Source organism: Oculina patagonica, chromosome 12 (genome assembly GCF_052425735.1).
Source record: "Oculina patagonica isolate OP01 chromosome 12, crgOcupat, whole genome shotgun sequence".
In the NCBI taxonomy this organism is placed as follows: domain Eukaryota; kingdom Metazoa; phylum Cnidaria; class Anthozoa; order Scleractinia; family Oculinidae; genus Oculina; species Oculina patagonica.
In genome coordinates this window covers 18,647,557-18,671,641 of record NC_135769.1, presented here as the reverse complement: position 1 = coordinate 18,671,641, position 24,085 = coordinate 18,647,557, and the positions used below count along the sequence as shown (strand labels likewise).

The 24,085-nt window shown below is 38.1% G+C and overlaps 3 protein-coding genes across 5 annotated transcripts in view; all 3 read left to right on the top strand.

Moving 5' to 3' along the window:
* LOC144632497 (josephin-1-like) overlaps nt 1-24,085 on the top strand; it is a 149,335-nt gene that overhangs the window by 74,039 nt on the left and 51,211 nt on the right. The window lies entirely within an intron of this gene.
* Nucleotides 2,054-14,927, top strand: LOC144632476 (RNA binding protein fox-1 homolog 3-like). Of its 3 annotated transcripts, none has more exons than XM_078491145.1 (9): nt 2,054-2,253; nt 9,620-9,850; nt 10,425-10,478; nt 10,701-10,793; nt 11,796-11,865; nt 12,704-12,821; nt 13,282-13,335; nt 13,454-13,490; nt 13,730-14,927. In XM_078491145.1, the coding sequence occupies exons 1-9, from the start codon at nt 2,158-2,160 to the stop codon at nt 13,829-13,831; spliced, it is 855 nt and encodes a 284-aa protein (XP_078347271.1). In that variant the 5' UTR covers nt 2,054-2,157; the 3' UTR covers nt 13,832-14,927. The 3 variants fall into 3 exon arrangements, with proteins under 3 accessions (XP_078347271.1, XP_078347270.1, XP_078347272.1); XM_078491144.1 differs by having other exon boundaries at nt 13,279-13,335; XM_078491146.1 differs by lacking the exon at nt 2,054-2,253 and adding an exon at nt 3,316-3,470 and having other exon boundaries at nt 13,279-13,335.
* Nucleotides 17,785-20,862, top strand: LOC144632466 (bifunctional arginine demethylase and lysyl-hydroxylase JMJD6-like). Its single transcript, XM_078491132.1, has 4 exons — nt 17,785-18,449; nt 19,012-19,147; nt 19,769-19,898; nt 20,361-20,862. The coding sequence occupies exons 1-4, from the start codon at nt 17,836-17,838 to the stop codon at nt 20,447-20,449; spliced, it is 969 nt and encodes a 322-aa protein (XP_078347258.1). The 5' UTR covers nt 17,785-17,835; the 3' UTR covers nt 20,450-20,862.

The following is a 24,085-nucleotide window of genomic DNA, read 5'->3' as shown; positions in this document are numbered from 1 at the left end:
TGGCACCTGCCAGCTACAGAAAGAAAATAATTGCTATTTATATTCAGTTATTGAGACTTCGAAAAAATTGAAATTAACGATTTTTTTAAAATAAAACTTTGTTGTTCGATTAGCCCGGAGCAGTCCAAGTAGAGTCACACGCGCCCGTGGTGGGGGGAGGGGGGGGGGGGTACTAAAAAAATATATATACTGGCAGAAGTACATAATAGATTATATACTTCAGATACTGGGAGGCTCCACCCCGAGGTCTAAACCGTTACCCTTTTATATACCATTTTTGAAATATGGGATAATATATACTTTCGATAGAAAATGTACCCTTTTCGCATACTTACAGAAAGGATACTGCATCAATTTTCTTAATTTTTCACTTGTATAACCCCTTAAAATAGTTAAATGAATCGCCCGTTCCGTGGTCAAAATACGTAATGACAGTTTTCCCTATCTACACTCCAAATCGTAAATCCCTATCATTTTATATACTAGGCTCAGGAACAAAGACCGGACTCGAAAGAGCGGCGGAAATCGAGCGTATTCATATACCTACAGCCTGGAAAAGGCCCCCCTTTCGGGCAGTCCACTGCGCTATAGGGAGAAACCCCCCCCCCCCCCTCGCGGGAACACGCGCGAGCGGAGAGAAAGAGTAATCAATTCTCGTTTTCTCTTAGGATTTTTATAAATAAAATCGATGAGATTAAAAGACATGATCAACTACAAAACTTTTCAAGGCGAAGAATAGAAAATGTATGAATCGTAGAAAGGAGAGTTTTCAAGATGTACTCGGACCGTTCGGTTATTGACAGGTTTATCTAAAGTAGACAAGAGATCTCTTCTTTTGTTGCTGTCGTCATTCCTGATCTCATTAGCCTGTTCTCCCGGGGGGGGGGGGGTGTACTCAAAAAAGTTTTATACGGGGAGGTTGAGGCTCCGCCCCGAGCTCTAACCCCTTACCCTTTTATATACCATTTTGACAGAAATTGTACCCCTTTCGTATAACTTTTACTGATAAAAGGTATCCCTTTTATATACCTGAAAGACATAGCATAAACTTATAACAAGACGTTTTCTTGTCATTTTCAAGTAGCGCTTAATAAATTAAAATAATACAGCCATAAATTGCATCTGTTCGAAATATTTTAATTTAAGGCCCTTTTAAAAACCTAAATGACAGATTTCCATACCCTTTCGTATACTTAAACTTGTGAAATCCCAACGCTTTTATATACCTGAAGCCAGAAAAAAGTACCCCTTTCAGGCGGAGCCTCCCCGTATAGGCCATTATAGGGAGTACCCCTCGGGGCCTGTTCCAGGCGTTCGCTTAGTTGAGAAGCAGCGCAAAAACGGCAAGCGAAAAATATGGGGGGCCCAAACCCCTCATCATTTTCGGCCACTCGCCAATTCTTCTAATCCCGTTTTTCGCGCGGCGCCTCAACTAATCGAACGCCTGAAACAGGCTATACATCTACAATCTAATTATTTTGCCTAGGAGTCTGACATGCAAGAATTGTGGTAATTGCTCCTTTGGCAAATTTAAATATGTTATTTTGAGCGTAACTGTAGCAACGACCTGCCTATAAAATGCTAACTAGGAAGATGCATTTACCGGTTGCCAGAAACGGTCGCCAGAGTATCATTTCTTTTCCGAAAACAAAATAGTCAGTCAAAATACACCACCAACATATGCTGTGTGTATTTGCGCGTCTTATTTAGTTTACAAAAGAGTTAATTTGTTATCGTGTTTTTTGTCGATTTGCAGGTGTTGTCAGCCAAGTGGGCTTGGATGCCAACTCGGTTCTTCTCCCTGGGGGGTAGGGCTGTAATTTTATTGTAAGAAAAAAAAAAGGTTGAGCTGCAAATTTAGCTACGATGGTACCAGTTTTGATGTAAATATAAGATTAGCTCATTAAAACAAGGTTATAAAAATTTTGTTCTGTCTTTCAACAAGAAAAAGAATTAGAGAAGTTGACGAGGTAACCCCCACCCTCCCCTCCCTGTGAAGATATTGTCACCTACGTCTGCCATACATGTGGTCGGCGGAAAATGATTGGCGCGGATAATTCGGGACAGTTTGTAGGACTTGTGAGTTGACAGCGAGGAAATTTCGATTTCATTTTATCATTTTACAAGCATTTTCAACGGATTCCCTCCGATTAGCCGATGGAACAACAGGTTGTGACTTCGTTGCCAGCGGAGGTTACTTCGACGGCAAATGGAACGACAGAAATCGTGCCGAACTCACAGGAACCTGAACCGGTGAGTAGAAGTTTGGTCTGCTGACTTTCTGCGGTTCAGCTGCCCTCGTATCTTTTGACATTTGGTTAATTATCGGCGCTGATCTATTCCTTGGAAAACCAGTATCCAGCCCAATACTTATATATCTAATAATCCCGAACAAGCGTTGTTGAACGCTGTCAAAATCTCGCGAATCGAAGTCAATCTTTTCGCTGTAAATTCGCAAAGCTTCCGTCGACCTGCATTTCGGGATGTTGTTATTTCTTGACTGAAGATCTTTATGGCCACCAGCAAAAGAAAACAAGACTTTCCTCCAAATTAGCATTTCTCAACCGACGTCAAAGGCTTAAAGTCAGGGTTCAGTAAACTGTTGTGAAATACTGGCAATTTTATTTTGACGCATTAGGATTACACATAATTTAATGTTTTGATGGGCGAAGAACTATTATGACAAGCTAGTTGCGATCGCTCGCTGCATTACGTAAATTAGCTCATAAGACTTTGTTCATCGCGGGAATACTTAGTTCATTAGTTTCAAAGGCATTTGTGCAAAGAATAGCTAGACTTTTCCGTATTTGTGCATTGAGGAGCAAACATGCATAACGTTTCCGTCTTCACGTTCTTATGTTTATTCAAGGACTAATCAATTTAGCTTACTTTTCGTTCGCGCGCGTTCCTACTGTTGAAATGATTAGAGAAAGCTTCTTGCATGCAAACGTAAACGATGAATTTCTACTTTCGCTTATCGTATTTCACAGTGAGAACGCGGTCGAACTCCGTTAGCCTAAACTATAGTCTTATATTTACACCTGGCGGAACGAGCGATAAATTGTGTGGCATATTTTGTCTTGAGATAAGCTTCCTCCCGCCGCTACCGAACGAACGGAATTGATCATGGCACTTATCGGGCATCCATCTGCTGTGAAAAAAATTCTCTTGATGAAATCGCTTGAGAAAGACAGCCTGTCTTTATTGTGATTCACCGAGACGAGTATCAAATGTCTGACAGCTCAAATTTTGAAGTAAAAAGTTAATAAAATCTTGTATTGGTTAAAAGAAGTATTCATTACACGAACCACATCATTGTCGGTATTTGAGACGCGCGGTGGAACATTGGCCGAAAAACGCCTTGTTTGGTCATTTTACCTTCGAGTTGTCCCTAAAATTGAATGGAGCCTGTTCAAGAATTTATATGCAAAGTTTGTGGAAGTACTTTGCTACCGCAAGAAGCATATCAGGTTTGAAATCACAAACATTCTCATGCAGGGCTAGAAAACAATATGAGCGTTCAGAGCACTTCACACAGACAATATCGGCTGATTTGCTTGGCATGTTTGTATTTGAAGACAGAATTTAAACACAGTAATTAATTATTAAACTCTTAAAAACAGCTTAGCTATACAGAGATCGGGCTTCTGTGCATTTGGCAAGCGATATTAGGTCCAAAACTTCAGGTTAAGTGTTAATATAATATTTCTGGTTATATTATTAAGAGCTTTCGTAAGATAAGTCTAGAGTACTTTAAGCTTCTTGAAATTCAACACTTGAACAGTGGTATACAATCATCGAACAAGGTCAAAGTTGAAGACTAAGGGGTAGATAATGATAACCCTCATAAGAGGCCCAAGAGCCATTAGCATTTTATGTTTCAAACATTTTCTCCCAACTTGTACTATAAGAAATGTAAAGAGACCAGTAGGGAGAATTTGTATGTGATGTCAGTCACACATTGCAAAGCATTTTCTCGTCTCTTTACAGTCTTGTAGTTGGGAGAATTTGTTGAAATTATGGGAAACTTCTGAATAAATTATCACAAAAATGGAAATTATCAAAATTCGCACAAAGTTATGGTGGTATTCACCAATGTTACAAAAACCTTTTTGCTCGTAGTAAGCAACATCAGGACGTTATAGAGTTGACAGAAAGTAATGTTGGGGGGTGAGGGTTTGGGAGAATTTTTTTTTTTTGCTGGGAACCCAAAAAAATAACTGGAGACAAAGACTTTGCTCGCAGGGAAACTATAAATAACATATTCCAGTAGAGCTTTATGGTATCTTAAAACAATTTTTAATTTTTCTGTCCACCCCCCCCCCCCCCCTTCCATGTAGATTTCCTTCCCTTTCTTTTCTTATTTTTATTTTAATAAAAATAAATCATATTTTTTACTGATAATAGTTTCACTTGTTACTTAGGATTTACATTATTTCTAAAATAAAATATACTACGAAAAACAGAAACCTTTGTCTGAAATTTTACCAGTGCTACAATGTAACATTTTTTTTTCCATAATTTATTCATGTCTGTGAAATGTTTGATAATAATATTCTGTACACAATTTTTGAGTAAATTGTCAGGCTTGTGTATTACATGTTTGGTTTTCATCTTTAATTTTAAATTGGTAACATACATGTAGTTTCTTATCTTACTAATGAATACAAAAATAGCTTTGAGTTATAAATATTTTAGCTCTATTATGCCCAAATGAGGCTTTTTCATTAGGCTCTAGGAGAAAATAAATAAAATGTTGTTTTCTTCAGTTCTAAGTTATTAATATATAACCATTGTTCGCAATTTCTATTATTCATTTGTTGCTTTTTATAAAGGTTTGATTTAGGATCACTGTTATATTTTCTAATTTACATTTTGTACAAAAATACTATCACAAAACCACAGAAAAGCAAACTGACCTGATAAATCAGCTTGCATTGGGAAAAAAAGTTCCTAAAAAATTGGAAAGTAAATAATGTTATATCAGCCACTGATTTTTATTGTGGCTTTTACTGGAAGTCTACCCCAGGTTGAAGTTTTCACACATCCCTGTCTGTTAGGTCGAACATGTGGGTCTGTTTCTTGACAGATTTCCAGCACATCTGTGCCCTTTGGTGTTTTTGTGTTCATTCTCTGATTGGCTTGATTGCTAATTTGAGGTGAATTTAATAATGAGCTTGGAACACTTGATTGTGTCTCATTTTGCTCCTAATGATAAAAACCTGCATAAATGTATTTACGCTCAGTGTCATTCATACACTGAATTGCTACAAAACACGATGGACTTCTATGGCATTTACGTAAGTCTGGATTTTTTTCTTAACATGAGTAGCTGTAGTGCACTTAACAAAATCCTAATTTTAGTGTTATTCAATATGCTGTGATGACATTTTGTGGAGCTATTTAAGATAATCTTGCATTTTCTGCATTTTTCAGAATATGCCTTAGGGATGATTGACCGTGAAAACGTTAAAAAAAAGCCATTAAAGACATTTTTTGCTAGGCAAATTACATTGTAATGTGAACAACTAACCATTAATGAAAGTATACCACACAACCTGTGAAATCTATCAAATATAAGTGAGGAAATGTGAAAACTTTTCATCCACAAATTTAATTAATTTTGAATTTGATTCAGACCAAATAAAACTGTCAACATAAAGAGAAGTAAAATTTGTGTTATGTGGCTAATTAATTTCCATGTTACCTGGGTAAATGAAAATGGTTGAGATATTTTTGAGGGATAACATATATGTACTTCATTTGTGTTTATTTGTAACGAAATCAGAATTTTTCTCACATGTACATATAATGGCTTTCATTCATCGTACATACACAATGTTATAAAATATTCATTTATTTTTATCACTATTTCTTCCTTGTCATTCAGTTTTCTCAGATTTGCTGAAAACTTTAATTTACAACTTCAGGCAAAATTTTGTAATATTTGTAATTTTGTGGGGAAACAGTCAACACCTTGTGATGGCTGAAAATTTTAGTGATGATGCAAAACTTTTGTAGTGGAAGTTCCTCTGTTTGTATTTGACTTGGTTGCAGAGAAAGGGTGTTTGTCAAATAATAAATTTAGTCACAAAAAAAAAACATTTATTAAAAACTGTTAGTGGAGCAGTCTAATCTAAGCAGGATTTTTGCCTGAATTTAATTTTTGTTGGAATCATGCCTTGGGACTGAAGATCAAATAAGTTCCTGCCCCTCTCTTTGCCCTTGCCTCCCTCACAAGGCATGTGTCCTCCATTCTCTTACACCTCCCCTCTAGGTGCTACTTAATTAAAGTACAGCATGAAAGAAGAATATACCAACAGGAGACAAAATCAATACTGTACACATGTGCGATACTGATCACAAGGAGAAAGGCAGAAGTCTAATTTATGTGAATTCAATTTTTTACTTACAGATTTGTAATATTGAAATTGTAACAAAATTATGCAAAAAAAAAACAGCTGATAATTTCAAGAGTATTTAGGGCTTTTCCTTTGTAAACAACAGACTAAACTAAACCGAACTAAAAGAAATAAAAGAACTACCTATTGAGGGTCAGATAATAGATTAGAAATTAAAATTGGATTTATTGTGATAGCTAGATGGCATAGTCATATAAAATAGAGAACTTAAAAGAATCAGAAATTAAATGTTAAAAAAATGATAATATTGTGTGTTGGCATAAAAGAAACCCAAGTTTGAACCATTGAGTGAGAATTAGTGTATTTTTCAATAGCTGATTATTACTGTGAGGTTCATTAACACAAAACAGTGTCAAAGAGATAAATGAAGTTCATTAACTACATGTAAACCCATTAAGGGTGCTAAAGATCCTAGATTTCATAACAATAGCTAGGGACAACTAAAGTTTAAGACAGAATTTCGAAAGTAGCAGATGAATAGGCTTTTTCCTGGATATGTTTCACTAGATTCAGTGACCTATGTCTCAAATGATCTTAAAATGAAAATAAACTGTTGATTTTGCGATATAGTGTAAATTCTCGCAAAATACTGACCCTGCTACCCTTTTGTTTTGTGGGGAGAATTTGTATTCTTTTATAATCCAATGCCTGTTTTGTTTGTTTACATTTCTTTATTGGATGGTTGACCTGATCAGCTGCAATTTGTTTCCTGCAACCAGTATTAACTAAATCATTTTTTGTTTTTATCTGATTACTTTGGTTCTGGAACTTGATAATAGCTGTGTTTAAGGGCAAAATCTTCACATCATTGAGATTTTGTGTGAAAGTGGTATGTTAATGAACCTTAAATCTTAGAGTGCTTTACAGCTGGTAGGGCAGTTGTGTTAAATTATTCATACATTGTGTGGAGACTAAATTAGAATGTTTGAAAGCCTTCTAAACTACACATACATGCAGGGGTCACAGCGAAAACTAAGGATTTATGTCATGGAGGTAAAGTTATCTGACAGTTTAATTTCTTTGTGATCTTGTAGATTTAGTTGGTAAGCCAGAATTGCATCTATGATTCTGTTTACATTGATAATGTCGCCAATCTAGGGTTTTATTTAGAGCATACCTGTCTTCAACTATTTTATCTTGAATCTGCTTTACTCTTAGCTAGACGTTATATAGGTCAGTTTGAAGTAAAATCTGGTGGTTTTGGTGGTGTGAAATTTTAAGCCAAAGTGGGCAAAAGTTGTTTTTTGAAATTCTCCATTTTTGTACTGTTATCAATGTAAAATGGACCTAAACTATTGCTGTAATTTACCTGGCAAAATTATATTTTAGTTGCATGTTTCTGATTAGTTAAAACACTTGACAAATTCATTTTTTTATCTAATCCTAACAGAATGTTAATATAACACAGACCATTCAGTCAATCGGTAACTTGCCCATAGATATATACTAACAAACAGATGAAAATATAATTTCATTGTGTTCTAACCTGTGTTTCAATAGAAAGAAACTACATTCATTGTCCCTGGTGCACCAGCGTATAATGATGTTATTATTTTCTCTGTGGTCACAGTCTATAAGATCACAATATGTGGCCCTGTGTTTTTTTATTTTCATTAATGGAGCAAAATATTTTTTACAAACAAAACATCAAGACAGGGTCTTTGGCTAATTGTGTTAGTTAAGCTAATTAGTCTAAATCTAGTTATATATTTTTTGAGTCAAAACTAATTTTAGAGCAGGTTGTTTCTGGTTCTGGTTTTATAGCCGTGAATAATTAATATCACTTAGTAAGAATTTGTTCCTACCTCAAAAGACTACAATACCTTATTAATTATTTAGTGGGGTTGCACACTTTTCAGTGAAAGGTTTCTCAGTTTCCTATTAAATAACCTTTTGTTGATACTGGACTTTCTATGTTTTTTTATTTTTTGATTAGAAATGAAAAGAAAAAAGGCATTTTATTGAGTGATTTAAAAATAATTATTTGATAAAGTGAAAAAGAAAAGTTAAGTTTCTTTCTGTCAAGTTTTTGTTTCCATGAAGTTTTTTTTTTTTTTTTTTTTTTTTTTTTTTTTTTTTTTTTTTTTTTTTTTTTTAAAAAAATAATAAAAAAAAAAAAAAAAAAAAAAAAGAAGAGAGAAAAAAAAAAAAAAAAAAAAAAAAAAAAAAAAAAAATTTTTAAAAAAAGGGGGGAAAAAAAAAAAAAAAAAACCGAAAAGGGAACAAAAAATAAAAAAAAAAAAAAAACAATAAATTAAAAAAAAAAAAAAAAAAAAAAGGTTTAAAGGAAGGAAAAAAAAAAATTACAATTGAAAAGAAAAGGACGTTATGAAGTTATGAACCAAAATGCTTGTAAATCAAAGTTGCATGGGAATTCTATGGAACACTAATAGAAAACATTTTCTATTTCTGCTATGAAGGAAGGCTGGACTGATTTCAAACTTATCAAGTAGTAATGATTATGACAAACTTCGTGTCTCTCCCTAAAAAAATATTGGCAAACAGTTTGGTGTATTTATTGTTTAGTCATGTTGACTTGATGTTACTATAGCAACCATGTTTTCAAAGGGTATTTTCAAGGATTTGGTGTTTTTTTAGCTTGATTTTCTTTTCTGTTTTAATGAGGTTTAGCTTTTTAAAGATTTTTTCTATTTCTTCAAATCAATTAATAATATTTGTATTGGAGATATTTGTTGAAATTTTTGAAAAATTGAATTCCAATATAGTATATTCCAATGACCTTGCATAGGCGGTGGAGCAGGGGAGGCAGGGGGGGCTCAGCCCCTTATGTTTGGTGCCAAAAATATCGCGAGCGTGGTGTTAAATTGGTTTGTCAAGATATTCCGTCTTGTGAGTGAGTTCATACATCTTCGAAACTTCCTTGGAAGTCTTTGGGAAACTTTATTTATCTTCGGAAAAGTTCGAAAAAGGATCAGAAACGTTCGTATGGCCTTCTAACAACAAACAGAGAATCTAAGGAAATCTTCTATTCAGAAAACAAAAAGTTGCTAGAACAGAAAAAAGCTGACCAAATATGAAATCCTGCCAAGTATTTTTAGGAAAGTCCTAGCCCCCCACGTTTCAAACCGCTCTGCCGCCTCTGCCTTGTGACATGTATTGCATGCACATTAAGGATGCCCATGAACAATTTATTAGCCTGAATGTCCTTACATGGCTCTCTTGTCTGATTTCAACAGGTCAGCAATGGTGTTCAGTACACTCAACCCCTCCCTGTTCAACCCTACACAGAAGTTGCTGTTCCCCAATCTATCGACACCACGCAGCAGTTACAGCAGTTACAGACACAGACCCATCTGCTTCAGCCGTCTGAAGTTCTCATTCAGAATGGCGACACAGGACCCAAGAGACTACATGTTACTAATATCCCCTTTAGATTTAGAGATCATGATCTAGTTCAAATGTTTGGGGTTTGTATTTATTTTTGTTACCTATGTGTTAAATTTAAACTCTTTGTGAGCCTAGTGGCCCACAACTGCTGACACTAATAGCTTCGGTTTCTGTACCCTGAAGCAACTAGGATTATTCTGCTACTCCAAAACAAAACTGGCGAAACAACCCAACCCCTGCAACAAAACAAATTCACTGAAACAAGCAAAACTCATTCCATTATTAAGACTGAGCTAACTGTAAACAGGTTAACCTGAGCTAACCTGAGCAGCTTACTGGAGTGCACCTTACACTCCAGTGATCCTGAATAGGACTCCAGTTTATAGCCTGAGTAACACTCAGGTTAACCTTTTATGGTTAGCTCTCAGTAACGGCTATGCGTTTTGCTTGTTTCCGCTGTGACGTTGTAGTTGTTTCGTTTCAGTTTTTCACTTGTTCCAGTCATTTTGCTTTGGTGGTTTCATTTTGTTGTTTCTGGTTTTAGGTCATACCCATTGTAAAAGCAAATCAAAATTAATGTAATATTAGTATGGCCCAGAATTATCAGTCATGCCATAGTTAGTCATGCTTATAGACTGTTTTCTCTTCTTACAGCAATTTGGTACTCTAGCAGATTGTGAAATAATTTACAATGAACGAGGATCAAAGGTATCTATCTTTTTAAATTGGTTAAAATAATACATTATTTTTTATTTAATATGTAAGTTATTTTTATCAGTGGAAAAATGGATCATTTTACAGCCCTCATTTTCCAAACTTATCAAATGAACTGTTCATAAAGTGTTTTTTAAAAAAAATGACTTAATTAATTAGAAGTGTTTTTCTATTTTGTGAAGCGTTGACCTGAATAAAATGGATTATGTCTTCTAGGGCTTTGGATTTGTGACATTTAGGAATTCTGCAGATGCAATGAAAGCACGAGAAAAGCTAAATGGCACCATTGTGGATGGAAGAAAAATAGAGGTTTGAAATTAACTTCTTGTTTTATATTCAGTTTGTTTGCATTCCACTTTTTATTTCTGCTTCCAGTTCGTGACATACCGATGTTTCACTGTTAGTATTCACTATACTCCAAATTAGATTACATAATCCTTTCACTCCCAGAGTCAAACTTCAAGTTCAATAAATGAAAGTTTTATTCACGATAGTAGCCATGACGGTTTTCATATTTTAAAGCAAATTAGCCTTGTGGTCTGCCAGGGGGCAAACTCTGGAAAGAAGACAGTTTTGTCCTGGTGATTAGTATCCAAGTGAAATGTGTTATTTGACAATAAGACCCTAATTACTTTCGAATTTAGCAGTTTTTTCTACAGCTACTTTTGAAGGGGCACTATTTCCTGGGGGTGTTTCTTTTAGAAAGTAAAAACATGGGAGGCAGATTGGCCTAATAGTTAGTTTGTGGGATTCCAGATCTCTGGGTTCGAAGGTTCAAATCCTGACCGGGTCATTGGGTTGTGCTTTTGGGCAAGACACTTGGGCATTCCATCCAAACAGGGGAAGAGGAAATCTTGTTTGCTCAATGCTTATGAAACCAGAGTTGTGCATGGTAAAGCCACTTAGATTCACTTGTATAAAACCGGCATTGTGGGTGCTTGGTAAAGCCAGTTAAGCTTCTTTGCCCCCTCAGAAATCACATTGTTAAATTGCATTTTAATATGAAAACCATGGCAACTATAGTGAATAAGCTTAAGGGCTACCATTATTCACTGATCTGTGGATGAGATCCTAGTATGTGACCATTTAAATGAAAGCTATTGTCCAGTTACTAACATGTGGTACTGTGTATGATGCTGTACAAGATGGTTCTAAAAAGCTATTGAGCAGCAATTTTTTTTTTTTACCTTGGCTTCTGGGGAGTGAAAGGGTTAAAATAGAAAATGCTAAAACAAAACACTAACACCTTTTATTCCTGCTTCCTGCATGTATTGCATGATTCCACATTGACACTGATAATTTTTCACTTAGGTAAACAATGCAACCCCTCGACCGCACGCCAAAAAAAGTCCGGGCCAAAATCGAGGACCCTATACCAATGGTACAGCATGCTTTGTTCCCCTTCTCGTTTCATTGATCTGTAGTGGCATGTACTGTGTGTAAGAGAATGCATGTGTCCTCCTGTATGGAGTACTGATTTAGCAGATAAGTATTTGTGTTCAGCAAAGCAATCAATGCTTCAAGAGTTGTGTGTAACACAAAAACGGTTTGTGTTGTTTCTTATTAACCTCATGTGTTGTGATCATGTTGTTTACTGTGTAATAAAAAAGTAAAGAATCAAATCAAAGATTGATATAATTTTTAAATGCTTTTTTGAAGTAAACTAACTACTCCTAAAGATTTTACAATTTAATTGCTATTCTGTAAGTTAAAAAAAGAAAAATGTAAACTGTGTTATCTCTGAACGTTCAGTATTTATCTAAAACTGTTGAAGTATTTGTGACTATTTTTTAGAGATTGGATAGTATTGTTCATCATTAATTTTGATTCTTTTTTCTGCAATCTGTTTTCTATTTTGACAAATAATATTACACTTCAAAATATCAGTGTGGATAATCATTATTAACGTTGTTTGAGTGTAAAAGAAAGAAAATCGAGATTGCACTCAGTTAATACTAAATTGAAGACTGAGGGACTGAAGGCATAAGACCTGTAAGTGCACTTCGGAAACATTTTCATTACTTTGCAAAGACGAGCAGGAAGAAAGAAGACGTCTCAATATTATATAATTACATTTTGAGTAAAGGCCACTCGGGAAAAACGTGAACTGGTTTTTTCGACAAAAATGACCTTAGCATTTTTTTCCCATTACATCAGTAAGTTTGTTGGTTAAAGACATACCTAGTTTATTGACCACATTTAACAACTGTGTTTTTCAGGTACTACCTCTTTTCGTGGCATGAGAGGGGTTCGTCGAGCTTCTCCTGTGAACAAGTTTAGCACTCGGACTATTCAGCCACCTCAAGTGCCACCAGCATATAATGGCACCTATACTGGGTGAGCAGTCATTTAATACTCTTACCGACATTTAAATTCTCCTTACAATATCAGTTTAATGCAAATAAACGGGTGACAAGAACTGAGATAATCATCAACAGCCGGGTTTAACATCTTTACAAGCTCGGCACTCCAAAGAAGACTACAAATATTGGTTTTGTTTTAGGCGTTCCTTTCTGTTCACCCTCTTTTTTCTTCCCTTGCTCTAGTATGTCTAAAACTTTACGTGAAAAACTTCCAGACCTCCGTACACCGTCACTGATTTGATTAAATTTTATACGCCAGTTTTTAACCAAGCCAGGACGCTGCAACGGTCTGAACCTCAGGCGTTTCTCAAACAGAAGAATTTGTGTGCAAAAAGAGACAGCTGTTTGGATAGGCTAACATTTGCAGAGTAACTCTTGTTATTACTTTTAGATTTCATTTCCAACAATTATATTTTTTGTTGATTTTGCAGCAGTTATGACGGATACGATCAGACTTACGGAGCTAGGAGAATAGGAAGTTATACAGGGTAAAAAAAATAAATTAGTGAAATGTGTTTGCTGTTTGTTTTGTTTTCATTTACCATTTCCTTTATTGTTGCCATATCCTGTTTTGCACTAACTTAGATGACCTGTATTTCCCAACAGATATGAAGCAGCGCCCTATGGTGGTGGATATGGCCCGGTAAATAAGTTATTGTTGTTGTTGTCGTTGTTTGATATTTCCCACCCGTTTAACGTCTTCGGAATTTCATGCGATTGTGAGCTAGTATGCTCCTATTATTGTTCGACTTTCAAACCACTTTTATTAGGGTCGTTATAATATCACTATGTTTTCGAGCTTTTCGAAAATAATGCCATCAAAAAATCGATGTTATTTCCTTTAAAAAATTACCATTCATTTCATTGCTGCCCTCTTTGTAGGCAAGCACGTACGCTGCTCCGTCGCCCGCGTACCGTCCAGTGGCACCGCCCCAAGCCCCACCGACAAGTTACAGCACGGGCTACAGATACGCACCTTATTAGTCACGTGACAATCACCATAGCAACGACACATTCGGACATTACACTATTGCACATATCATCCAGAACGTAGTCACAAATCATCAAGATTCAAAGATTGCCGGTTCCGTGTAATTTGCACCGAACTTTCGTTCGTTCCGTGTATAGGTCATTTGTCAATCTTGTAAATAGTAGAAATTAAGCTGAATTTTCTTCCTTGAAATTTCAGTGGATCATATGATTTTCAGAGATGGTATTAGGAGAGTTTCCGCTACAGGGGAAAATTCACTCATCTCAGAAAAGAATAGACCGAAGTCACATTTGTGGCTCAATGTGACCTAGACAGAAGGAAATTCTAGGACTTTTTACAGTGAAATGCGCAAAACCGTTGCTCCTTGATAAAGTTTGTAACCCTTTCTTCCATAATATGGTTCTAAATTTTGGGTGTGTGGATGAAATCCCAAAGTGTTACCATTCAAATGAAAGATCCCGAGCAGTACTTTTCTAGGGTGCTGTTTGTTTTTCTTTCTTTTTTTTCGAACAGAAATTTGGAAAAGGTATAAATTTGTATTTTTTTCCGGGAGGTAGAGGGTTAATTACTTTTTCATATTTTTGACTCCTTTTTGTTGGTTTGTCACATTGTTGGCCAATCAGAAGGCAGGGTCGTCTTGAGAGGCGGCGACATAAATTGTACGTGTTTACTAGCTTTTTGATTGGTTGAGAGTTTGAAAAACCAATGGAAAGTTATCAAAAAAGTTGCACGTGCGTTTACTGGCTCTGATTGGCTGAGAAGTTTGGAAAACCAGCAGAAAGATGCCCGAAATAAGCCAAAAAGTAGTCAATAATTTTACCAAGTGGCAATGGTAGCATTAAAAAATGTTAGTGTTTTCTACAGAATCAATGACGAGAATAGCTCCAAGTTAACTCTCTCCTCAGTCGAGGTGATTAAGGCAACAAATTCCCCCAGTTTTGAATAAAAATGTTCGACAAGTTTCAAAAAAGTTCTTAATAAAGTAACTACCTCTTCTACTTGTCCTAATCAAAGTGTAAATTATACTTAGGCTGTAGATACAAAAGAGGTGGATGTAGTGTTTCTCAGTTGCTTTTAGCATGACTTAATGATATAAAAATATATTTAAATTTGATGATTGTTGATTATTCACTTCTTTTGGGGGGAAGACTGTATTTTTGTTTATATGTGATTTTTTTCTGTATTACGAGATTTATAGAGCAGTTTTCAAGGGTCGACCAAACCAAAGTAATTACTCTAGCCAATCACAAGGACACAGACAATCCAGTGAACCAATCAAAACTCGAAGCAAACGCTGGCACGAGCGCGGGAAAACTTGCGGAGCGGTCACGATTGGTGGTTACTCCTGTTGGGGGTGGCGCAGAACCAATCACTGCGAAGTAGAAAACCAAAGCCGCAATACTCGACACTCAAGTGAAACCGCTCTATCGTATATTATTGCATTGCTCAATTTACTGTCACGAGCCTGTGATGTGACATTAAAGGGGCTTGTAAAACCAAATTCTGATAACGTATTTATGAAACAAAACTACGAAAGACGTAACCCTCATCGTCAAATAACTGATATAACCCCGAAATAAATGCCATTTTGAAGCATTAAAGAAAAGGCACAGCCCATTCCAAGTCCATAGCATGTTAGTCCCCAACCTCACCACTCCCTACTCCTCGATGGGGAAAGGTATTGTGAGGGTAAAGTGCCCTATCCAACAACACGTCAAAACTATCCCGGTAGAGCTTGAACCCGGACGAAAACAGAGCATTTACCATTAGGCCCCGACGGCTTTTTATAAAGCGTATCTTCTTGAAGAAAAGTAAATCGTTCCCAACTCAAAACTAAACTCGATTACCAGAACACTAAAATTATTTGGTTGGGGTATAAATATCCCAAGATTTGATGAGCCGGTTATATTGAAGCATGGGTGGTGAAAAATAGCCTAATGGTTAGCGGGCTGGAGTGCTCGTCGTCTCGCTTAGCAATGTTTTAGCCGTCAAGGTCTCGTTTAGGGTTGTGCACGAAGAAATATACAAATATAAATTATATTTTCAGTATTTATGTATCTTTTGGGTCCAAAAAGGCTTGAGCCACGCCCAAATTGGTCTCTTTTAGGGGTTCTTTTTAGAATTTCCAACGAGCAACCCCGGCCCTTTCATATGGGAGTCCCCCTCCCGAGGCTGGACTCCGGATCGAGCGCCCCAGGTTGAGCCTTGCCTAGTTCCTGTACGGCTTTTTTCCTTCAGGCCTTCACGGTATTACTGACGTCACTACTCGTTTCGGTGACGTATCCGGGAAAAACTCGGACTTTTTCAAGCTCGGACCACGTGACCTCGAAAATTCGAGTTGACCGCAACGAAAATAGAGGCCTAGGAACTAGGCAAGGTTGAGCCCTGGCCGGGGTCACTGTGTTGTGTTCTTGGGCAAGACACTTTACTCTCATTGACATTTCATTGTGCCTCCCTTCACTCAGGTGTATAAATGGGTAGCCGCGGCGAACTAATGCTGCGGGGTAACCCTGCGATGGACTAGGATCCCATCCAGGGGGGAGTAGAAATACTCCTAGTCGGTTTATGCTACAGAAACCGGGATAAGCTCCGGCCTGTATGGGCCACTAGGCTCGACGCAGACTTATATAGACTTATATGGAAGCACAGAACGAAAACTTGTGACCCTTCCCAAGATTCTACGTGGCAACCAATTTGTTAACTAACCCCTTCTAACAAGTAGGAACTACCAACGAGGCCAACCACCAACAAAAATGTTAGCTCTGTTTATTTATCAGTTCAGTTTACAAAAAATAAAATAATACAAGAGTAACAAGATCGTAGCTAGTAAAATCACACCTATAATAAATATAAAAGCTATTCTCTCACACTATATAAGCTGACATGCATATTTATTAGCTTTACTTCACACGAAGAGTCGGAAGGCTTGCTATGGGTAGTCCTCTAATCATCACCCAGTCTTCTCTTCACACCCCTTTTGTTGTTTGCTTGCCACTCCCCCTTTCTGTATATTCGTATTTTCTAAAGGCAACCATCATTTTCTCCCAAAGCTTTAATATACAGTGAAGAGAAGATCGGTGGAATTACATCAGCAATCTAACTGGGTTGGTGGCTGATCTGACAAACTAAAAAAGAAGCTATACTGGCTATATATAAACTTCGCTTGGTTAACGTAATTCAAAGTTCGCAGTGTTTATCACGAACGGAAATACGCAATAACTAAAGCATAATTTCGTATTTTCAAACCCCGACTGAATCAAATATCAATATACTTTCACATATATACACGCCTTATCGATATCGTACCTTGCCCACTTTTCCGGCCGGTTATTAATAGAACCTGTATTGTATAGGCTAACTGTTTAAGAGGCCTATTCTTGATATTACAAAGAAAACCCTCTACAGCTTTACAAAATGTTTTCGTGTACGTTGCTTCCAAAAACTCCCTTGATCCAAGCATACAACGCGTTTTTATTTTGTACCTTTAATAATCTGTTTTCAACTCATTTCGAGGGTCCCCTTGTTCAGTGTTTTTGTTAAATGTGGGTGTATACTTCTTGTTAGTATGACGACATAACACAATGATCCCCAATATATGAACTATTTTTGCCATATTTACAGAACCGGATACCACTTACAAAGCTTCTATCGGAGATCTCAGTATTTGTAGTGATAAAAACTAACTGCGGATTGCAATAGTTTCAATTTTGTGAGGGTATGCGAATTATTTAATAAATTTACCGTTAATTACTGTTCCTCCGCTATCGATCCGCTAAACGGACGAAAACTTGGAAATAAATTGTCTCAATCGACCATTTTAGCAAAACACTCGTGAAAGAAATTTGCATCAAAGAGGAAATTGCCTATTTACCTAAACTTTTTTGAAAAAAAAACCAATATCGCACTTTTTTAGTATGAGTCATTTATATTTCACATTCATACCGACACTGAACGAGCGAGGATAACCAAACAACTTTACGTTTGATGTTAACTGAAAATGGCTTCCTCGAGAAAAATCGACGATCTAGTTTCCCGCTTCACCGATCTGCGAAAAAAGAGTATAAAATCCGGCGAGTCCGTTGAGAACATCAGATGGGAATTCTTGCGCGAAGTGTATCGCGTTCCGTCTTCGACGAAAACGAGTAATTTCAACTGGAGCAAGATTATTTATTTTGTAGTCTTGCCTACGCTTGCCGTGTTCTGGGGTTTGTCGTTTATGGAAAACATCGATTCTCCATGTCTTGTCGATACCGAGCTAGTGTATTTCAACGAGATAGGACGCAAACCTAGCGAGTGTTCGCTTCTTTGCGAAGGCGTGAATGAAATCCCCAGAGTTTCAAATCTCTCGAAGGAAGACTTCATTGCGAAGTACGCGTACACTGGGCGGCCTGTGGTCATAACCGATGCTGCAAAGAACTGGTCTGCTGTGGGCAAGTTCAGTTTTCAGTTTTTTAAGCGCCTCTACGCTAAGAACAAGGAGGCCGCTGAAGAGAATCCTGATATGGGTTGTTCATTTTTCCCTTACAAATCCGGTTTCAATTCTCTCAAAGAAGCATTGAGAATGCCGAAGTTAAGGGCAGAATGGAAAGGAAAACCTTGGTACATTGGATGGTAAGCTCGGCTAACTTTATACTGTCCGTTGTCCCGCTCTCTCTTCCGCGCGCCCTTTGGGGCCAACTATGGGCACGCGGAGGGGTCAGGGTGATGCTTTATACTCGTTTGTACTACAGTTAGCTACGACTAACTCTAACTCAATGAATATTACTATCTACAGAAAGTATTACAGACCAGTTGGCAATCAAGGCATTTAAGTGTTTGCAACAAATCGAAACAAATATATTCAAGAGACCTTGCTATAAACAATGAATCGAATGGCTATTTTCTGCTTCTGATACGACATATTAAATAATAAATAAATAAATAAATAAATAAATAAATAAAATTACTATATTTAGAGAGGAAGCCACATCAGTTCTAGCTGGTTTTCATGCGGGTCCTCATTCCAGATCGAATTAGAATTTGAAGATTTTGTTTTTTCAGGCCTGGGAGGAAAACCGTTTCGGCGAACCCAGAGAAAAACCATCGGATCAAGGCAAAAAAACGACAACAAACTTGACCCACATATACGTATACTTAGATCAATGCTTTATTACTTTCCTTTTCTTTGTTTCAGGAGTAACTGTGATCCCGTTGTCCGTCATGAGTTGCGTAAATATTACAGCAAACCTTACTTTATACCACTTGATGCAGAGACTGGCGATCAGGACTGGATTTTTATGGGAGGGCCTGGGCCGGGTGCACCCATACACGTAAGTAACACGTGATTGACGCTGTCAAATCCAGAAGTTGTTCGGAACTGTTCTATTTCGAATGACGTTTCAAATTAGAGGCCTATAATGAAAGTCACTGAGAAAAAGCAACAGGGTGGATAAGCAACAGGGTGGACGAGAGGAGTCTGGTTTCCATTCCCAGGTCTTTCGCAACTAACTCAGGGAGTAATTGCTCAATAATGTTGAAGCGAGTGATATATGTTTTCAGGCACCCTTTAAACGAAAGGAACAATTATATGCTTCAAATAAATGCAGCATTAAAGTGATGTTATAATCATTTGATAGGACTTAAAGTAAAAAAAATATATTAAATTCAAGACTGAGAGCCAGGGAATATATAATCTACTCCCTAAACTCTTCCTCACACAGCTTTATAGAGGGGTAAATTGAACCCGGGTAGTAGGAAAAATAGAGATTCCTGGATCCACCGACACCTATGGAAGGGGGTGGGAGAGTGTTTGAGGGTTTCGGCTATTCTGGATGGAAAATGTTGCTTCTTCGTAGAGTATAGTGACCTCATATCTTAGGTAAGAAATGAAACAAATTGATTCTCAGATAAATACACACTAACTTTGCGTCATTTTTTTTTCATTACTTCAGATTGACATGGTAAACCGTCCATCGTGGCAAGCCCAGCTGTCAGGTCAGAAGATATGGACTCTTATTCCTCCCCCTGAGTGTGAACATGTCTGCAGAGCCATGAAAGTAACAATGAACAAAGGAGAGATAAGTAAGTTATGAGGTGGGAGGGAAGGGGATATAGGGGCGGTGGAGGGAATTTGGGCGTACTAAAATTTAGAATTTTCAACAAAAAATGTTGTATGTAATAAGTTACCAGATTTTCATCTTTAATGTCGCCTTCTTTAAACTGAACTGAATATACCAGTTACCTAGCTACCTTGTCTTCTCAGGAGGGTCCTAAGGGGGGTGTACAAATCTCATTTCCCAGCCCAAATGTTTCCCAAATCCCATTTCCCAGCCTACTTTTTTAATTTCCCGAATTTACCCAACTCCCAGTTTGTTTTTGTTTGTGATTCCCAATCCAAGTGATCCAATTCCATTTTACAGTGAAAATTTGCCCAAATCCCAGTTCCCATTTTAACTCTTCAGGCGGATCAGACCCCTCTATCAGTGCGTAATTGTCAGTTATCCTATTCTAATGGTCTGTTGTAATACTTTTTCCCTCTTTTAGTTGTACTGGACACCAATCAATGGTTTCACTCCACAAAGGTTGTACCGACTGGAGAATTAAGCATCACCATTGGAGCGGAATACGACTGATTTTACTCTTATTACCTCGTTTATGTCTACCGCCACCTAGCAGCCGAGCTTGATCACCCATTTATTCTATCATATTGTAAGGAAATAAAACATCGTTGTACTTACCTAGTCCCTAAGACTTGACAAAAATCAAGCATGCAGTGCCATGTGGAGAACGTGTGTTATGAGGGACTACTGAAGTAGCCCGTTATTTTTCTCGAGGCCAGAAAGGAGAGCGCGCATGAAAACGGGAGGTGCGAGGGTGAGAAAAAATTCTCATACTCTCGCGTGCTCTCCTACGGGCAACATTTTTTTTAAAACTTGTCTCGCAATATTGTTGCATTGCAAGCTGCCACCACCTGTGTTGCAAGTTGCTGCAACATGTGGCGCGAAGTAGTCACGAGTTCAAGTTTGTGCAATACCGTAGAATTCCGGTTATAGCCCTGGGCTTATCCTTCGTGGGGTTTTGGGTGGGCTTATAGGTGGAGGGGCTTATATTCGGGGGGCTTAGCGGAGGAAACGTTTCGAACGGCCTCGGGGTGTTGATCGATTTTAAACACAAGCAACATTTGGCCCTGTTCAGTACTGTCATCCGGTGGGGGGGCTTTTCCGGGGGGGCTTTACCGGATGTATTTTTATGTTTCAGGTTGATGGGCCTAAAACCGGGGGGGGGCTTATAAGCGGGGGGGCTTATAACCGGAATTACGGTATGTTGTTGCCACCTGCAATGCGGGCGGTACTGGTGCAAAAACACATTTTACAACTTGCAGTAAAATAATGTTGCGAGACAAGTTGACAGAAAATGTTGCCCATGTTACTGGACCTTCACCATAAGAAAGACGGGGGACTACGCGTATTCTAAGTTTTTTCATGTAAACGATTGAAGCAGTTAGTAATAAAGAATCTTTAAAACAAAGTCGTTGAATACTAGCAGTATGATGAGCCTGATGAGCAGCAGTCTGCGGCGATCTCCATCAGACTACGTCGGAGAAATATACTTTATTATTGTACTCTACCACGATGAATAACCACAACATTTTTTATGACAAAGTCGTTGAAGTAAACTTTTTTTGTCGCCTTTTTGGCTCAAATCTATATTGTACAGAAAAACTGTTAAGCGTCGCTTGCTCTACAATAAGCTAGTGAAGCTCAAATCTATACTATACCCAAAAACTGCTTAGCCTCGCTAGCTTCTTGTAGAGCCATCACTGCGGAGCTCTGGAAAGTAACACAGATCGTTCTAGCCTGTTCCAGGCTCTCGGTAGTTGGGGAGAGTGAAAAACCCGGGCGAGCGAGGAAAAAACGAGGGGGACGAACGGCAAAAGGCGTTTTCTTTTCTCGCTCGCCCGCGTTTTTCGCTCTCCCTCAACTACCGAGAGCCTGGAATTCGAACAGGCTAGCTAAGGTCTTTCTTGAAATCCTGAGCGATTTTTCTCACAAGACGCGGGAAGAGCAGAGGGGTATCGCTGGTCGGCGCAAACGTACAAACTGACCAACTTGAAATACACACATACAGCTAACTAAAACTTGAGAAAAGTCTAGGTTCTACTCAATACAAAAAGTTCGGTACATAGCCTGTGTATAGCCGCTCCTTCTCCTAAAATATCGGGAAAGGAGCCGCGATTCCCGATTTTTTTTTGAGGGGGAGGGGCGGCTGTACATAGGCTAGAAGGTACAGAGGTTGAACAAAATGTATGGCATTTGACTACAGTAACCCCAGTACCGTAATGGTTCGATTTAGCGCCAGGGGCGCTTATTTACTTTTGGCACCTTTAGGGAGGGCACTTATTCGAGACAGGGCGCTTATTTAATTTTTTTGCGAAACAATCAAATGTTCAAAACAAAACTTTAATATATTTTAAAATAACTAGCAATAACATAAACTGTAACAGTAAAAAATTGCTGAAAGTTCAGTTACTTTTACAAGAATTGTTCATTTCAGCAGTAAATATATACATGTACGGTACGGTGAATGTTCACGAGTTTATCTTTTCGACGTCGAGGACTTCAGTAGGGTCAGTTAGCCACAATAGGAGCGCTTTTAAGAAAAGGGGCGCATATAAGAAGGGGCGCTATAACAATTGGGGGCGCTTATTGGAATAGGGGCGCTTACTGTACTTATTTTTTACCTAGTCGTCCGGACACCTTGCTTCCCCCCCCCCCCCCCTTTTAGTCAAACACTCCTCTCTGCACTGTCTCTAGTTATGACGAAGCACTCATTACCAATCTCTTCTCCTTCAGCCCTTGTTACATCAAGTTACACCACTCCCGCTTCTGCCTCTAGCTCCCAGCTTCCATTCCATCACGGCGTGACAGTCGAAAGCAAGAATAGATTACTTGCAGGTTAATTTTTTTAACTCTCTCAAAATCGTTTTGCAGTATGTTTGTTATTTTCGCTTGGTTTGTTTTGGTGAGACGCAAGTGGAACAGGAAAGTAGGAAAATTAACATCTTGTAAAATAAGTTTCAAGGTCGGAGAAGTTGAACTCGGGACCACCAAGTCAAATCCACCCTCACGACGGGATAGTGCAGCACAGCACAGTCATTCGATTTCAGACATTGTAGAATAAATTTGTGCTTATATTTTTGCGTTTGCCTCTAATTATTTATTTCAGTTCTATAAAAGAACCAAAAATGGGGGGGGGGGGGGGAGGGTATAAAACATTTTCCTCTGTAAACTTATTTTAAAAATTTATGCGCAGCGGCACCCATGCAAACAATTTTTGTTAATTGCATAAACTATTTTGTATGCATATTGTGTTTGCAAGCAATTTATTTTGTTGTAAATAATAAAGATGGTAAATTTTAAGATCGGTGATAAATAATGAAGATGAATTTTTCAACAATGACACGAGCATGGGACAAATCATGACATGACATGACATGACATGACATATCAACCTAGTAAATGGCCCAGCTCACGACGAGTCTCTCCTCTCGTCCACGCCGTAGCTCAGTTGGTTAGAGCATGGATAGTAAAAAGTCTCTTTACTATCCATGGTTATGCATCAGTCAATTCCAGCAGTGCCCATCCCCCCCCGGGCTAACCCCCGGGCATTAGCATTTCTTTAAAAAAAATTGGCAAATTCCCCGGGGTGGGGATGAAGGAACCGGGCAAATGCCCCGCTCCCGGGTAATTGTTTTCAATCTCTCGATAGGTGATATAAGAATATATAAATACAAGTTGTTGCTTCTTAGCAATGAAGAAATATCTAAAATTGAGAAAATATACCTTTAAAAACATCCACGAACATCCACGAGCTTCTCTAGTCATTCGTGAACTAGCTAATCTGCAACGTAGTCCACGTCTTGGCCGATAAACGCCTCCATCACGAATACGCGACTCACTCCACGGTTTTGAAAGTACGTGTCAAATGCCCGGGGGTCAACCCGAGGTACGCAAATGCCCCACCCTCGGGACGGGCAACATTAGGAAATGCCCCGGGGTTGCCCGGGGGGGGATGGGTACTGCTGGAATTGACTGATGCATTAGAGCGCCCAACCTAGCCTGCAGAACAGGCGGTTTTTCCTCGCGCGACCCGCAAAAAATAAACCGCGTTCTGCAGGCTAGCCCAACCGGCATGGAGGCCATGGGTTCGATTCCCGTTGGGGACTTAGAATTTTTCTTTGTACGTGCTCCTGTCAGTTTTGAAAAAAA

Coding starts and splice junctions, on each gene's coding strand:
- LOC144632476 (XM_078491144.1), top strand. CDS start 2,158: ATGGAACAACAGGTTGTGACTTCGTTGCCAGCGGAGGTTACTTCGACG. Junction 11,866..12,703: donor TCGAGGACCCTATACCAATG/GTACAGCATGCT, acceptor TGTGTTTTTCAG/GTACTACCTCTTTTCGTGGC. Junction 12,822..13,278: donor TATAATGGCACCTATACTGG/GTGAGCAGTCAT, acceptor TTGATTTTGCAG/CAGTTATGACGGATACGATC.
- LOC144632466 (XM_078491132.1), top strand. CDS start 17,836: ATGGCTTCCTCGAGAAAAATCGACGATCTAGTTTCCCGCTTCACCGAT. Junction 18,450..19,011: donor AAACCTTGGTACATTGGATG/GTAAGCTCGGCT, acceptor TCTTTGTTTCAG/GAGTAACTGTGATCCCGTTG. Junction 19,148..19,768: donor GGCCGGGTGCACCCATACAC/GTAAGTAACACG, acceptor TCATTACTTCAG/ATTGACATGGTAAACCGTCC.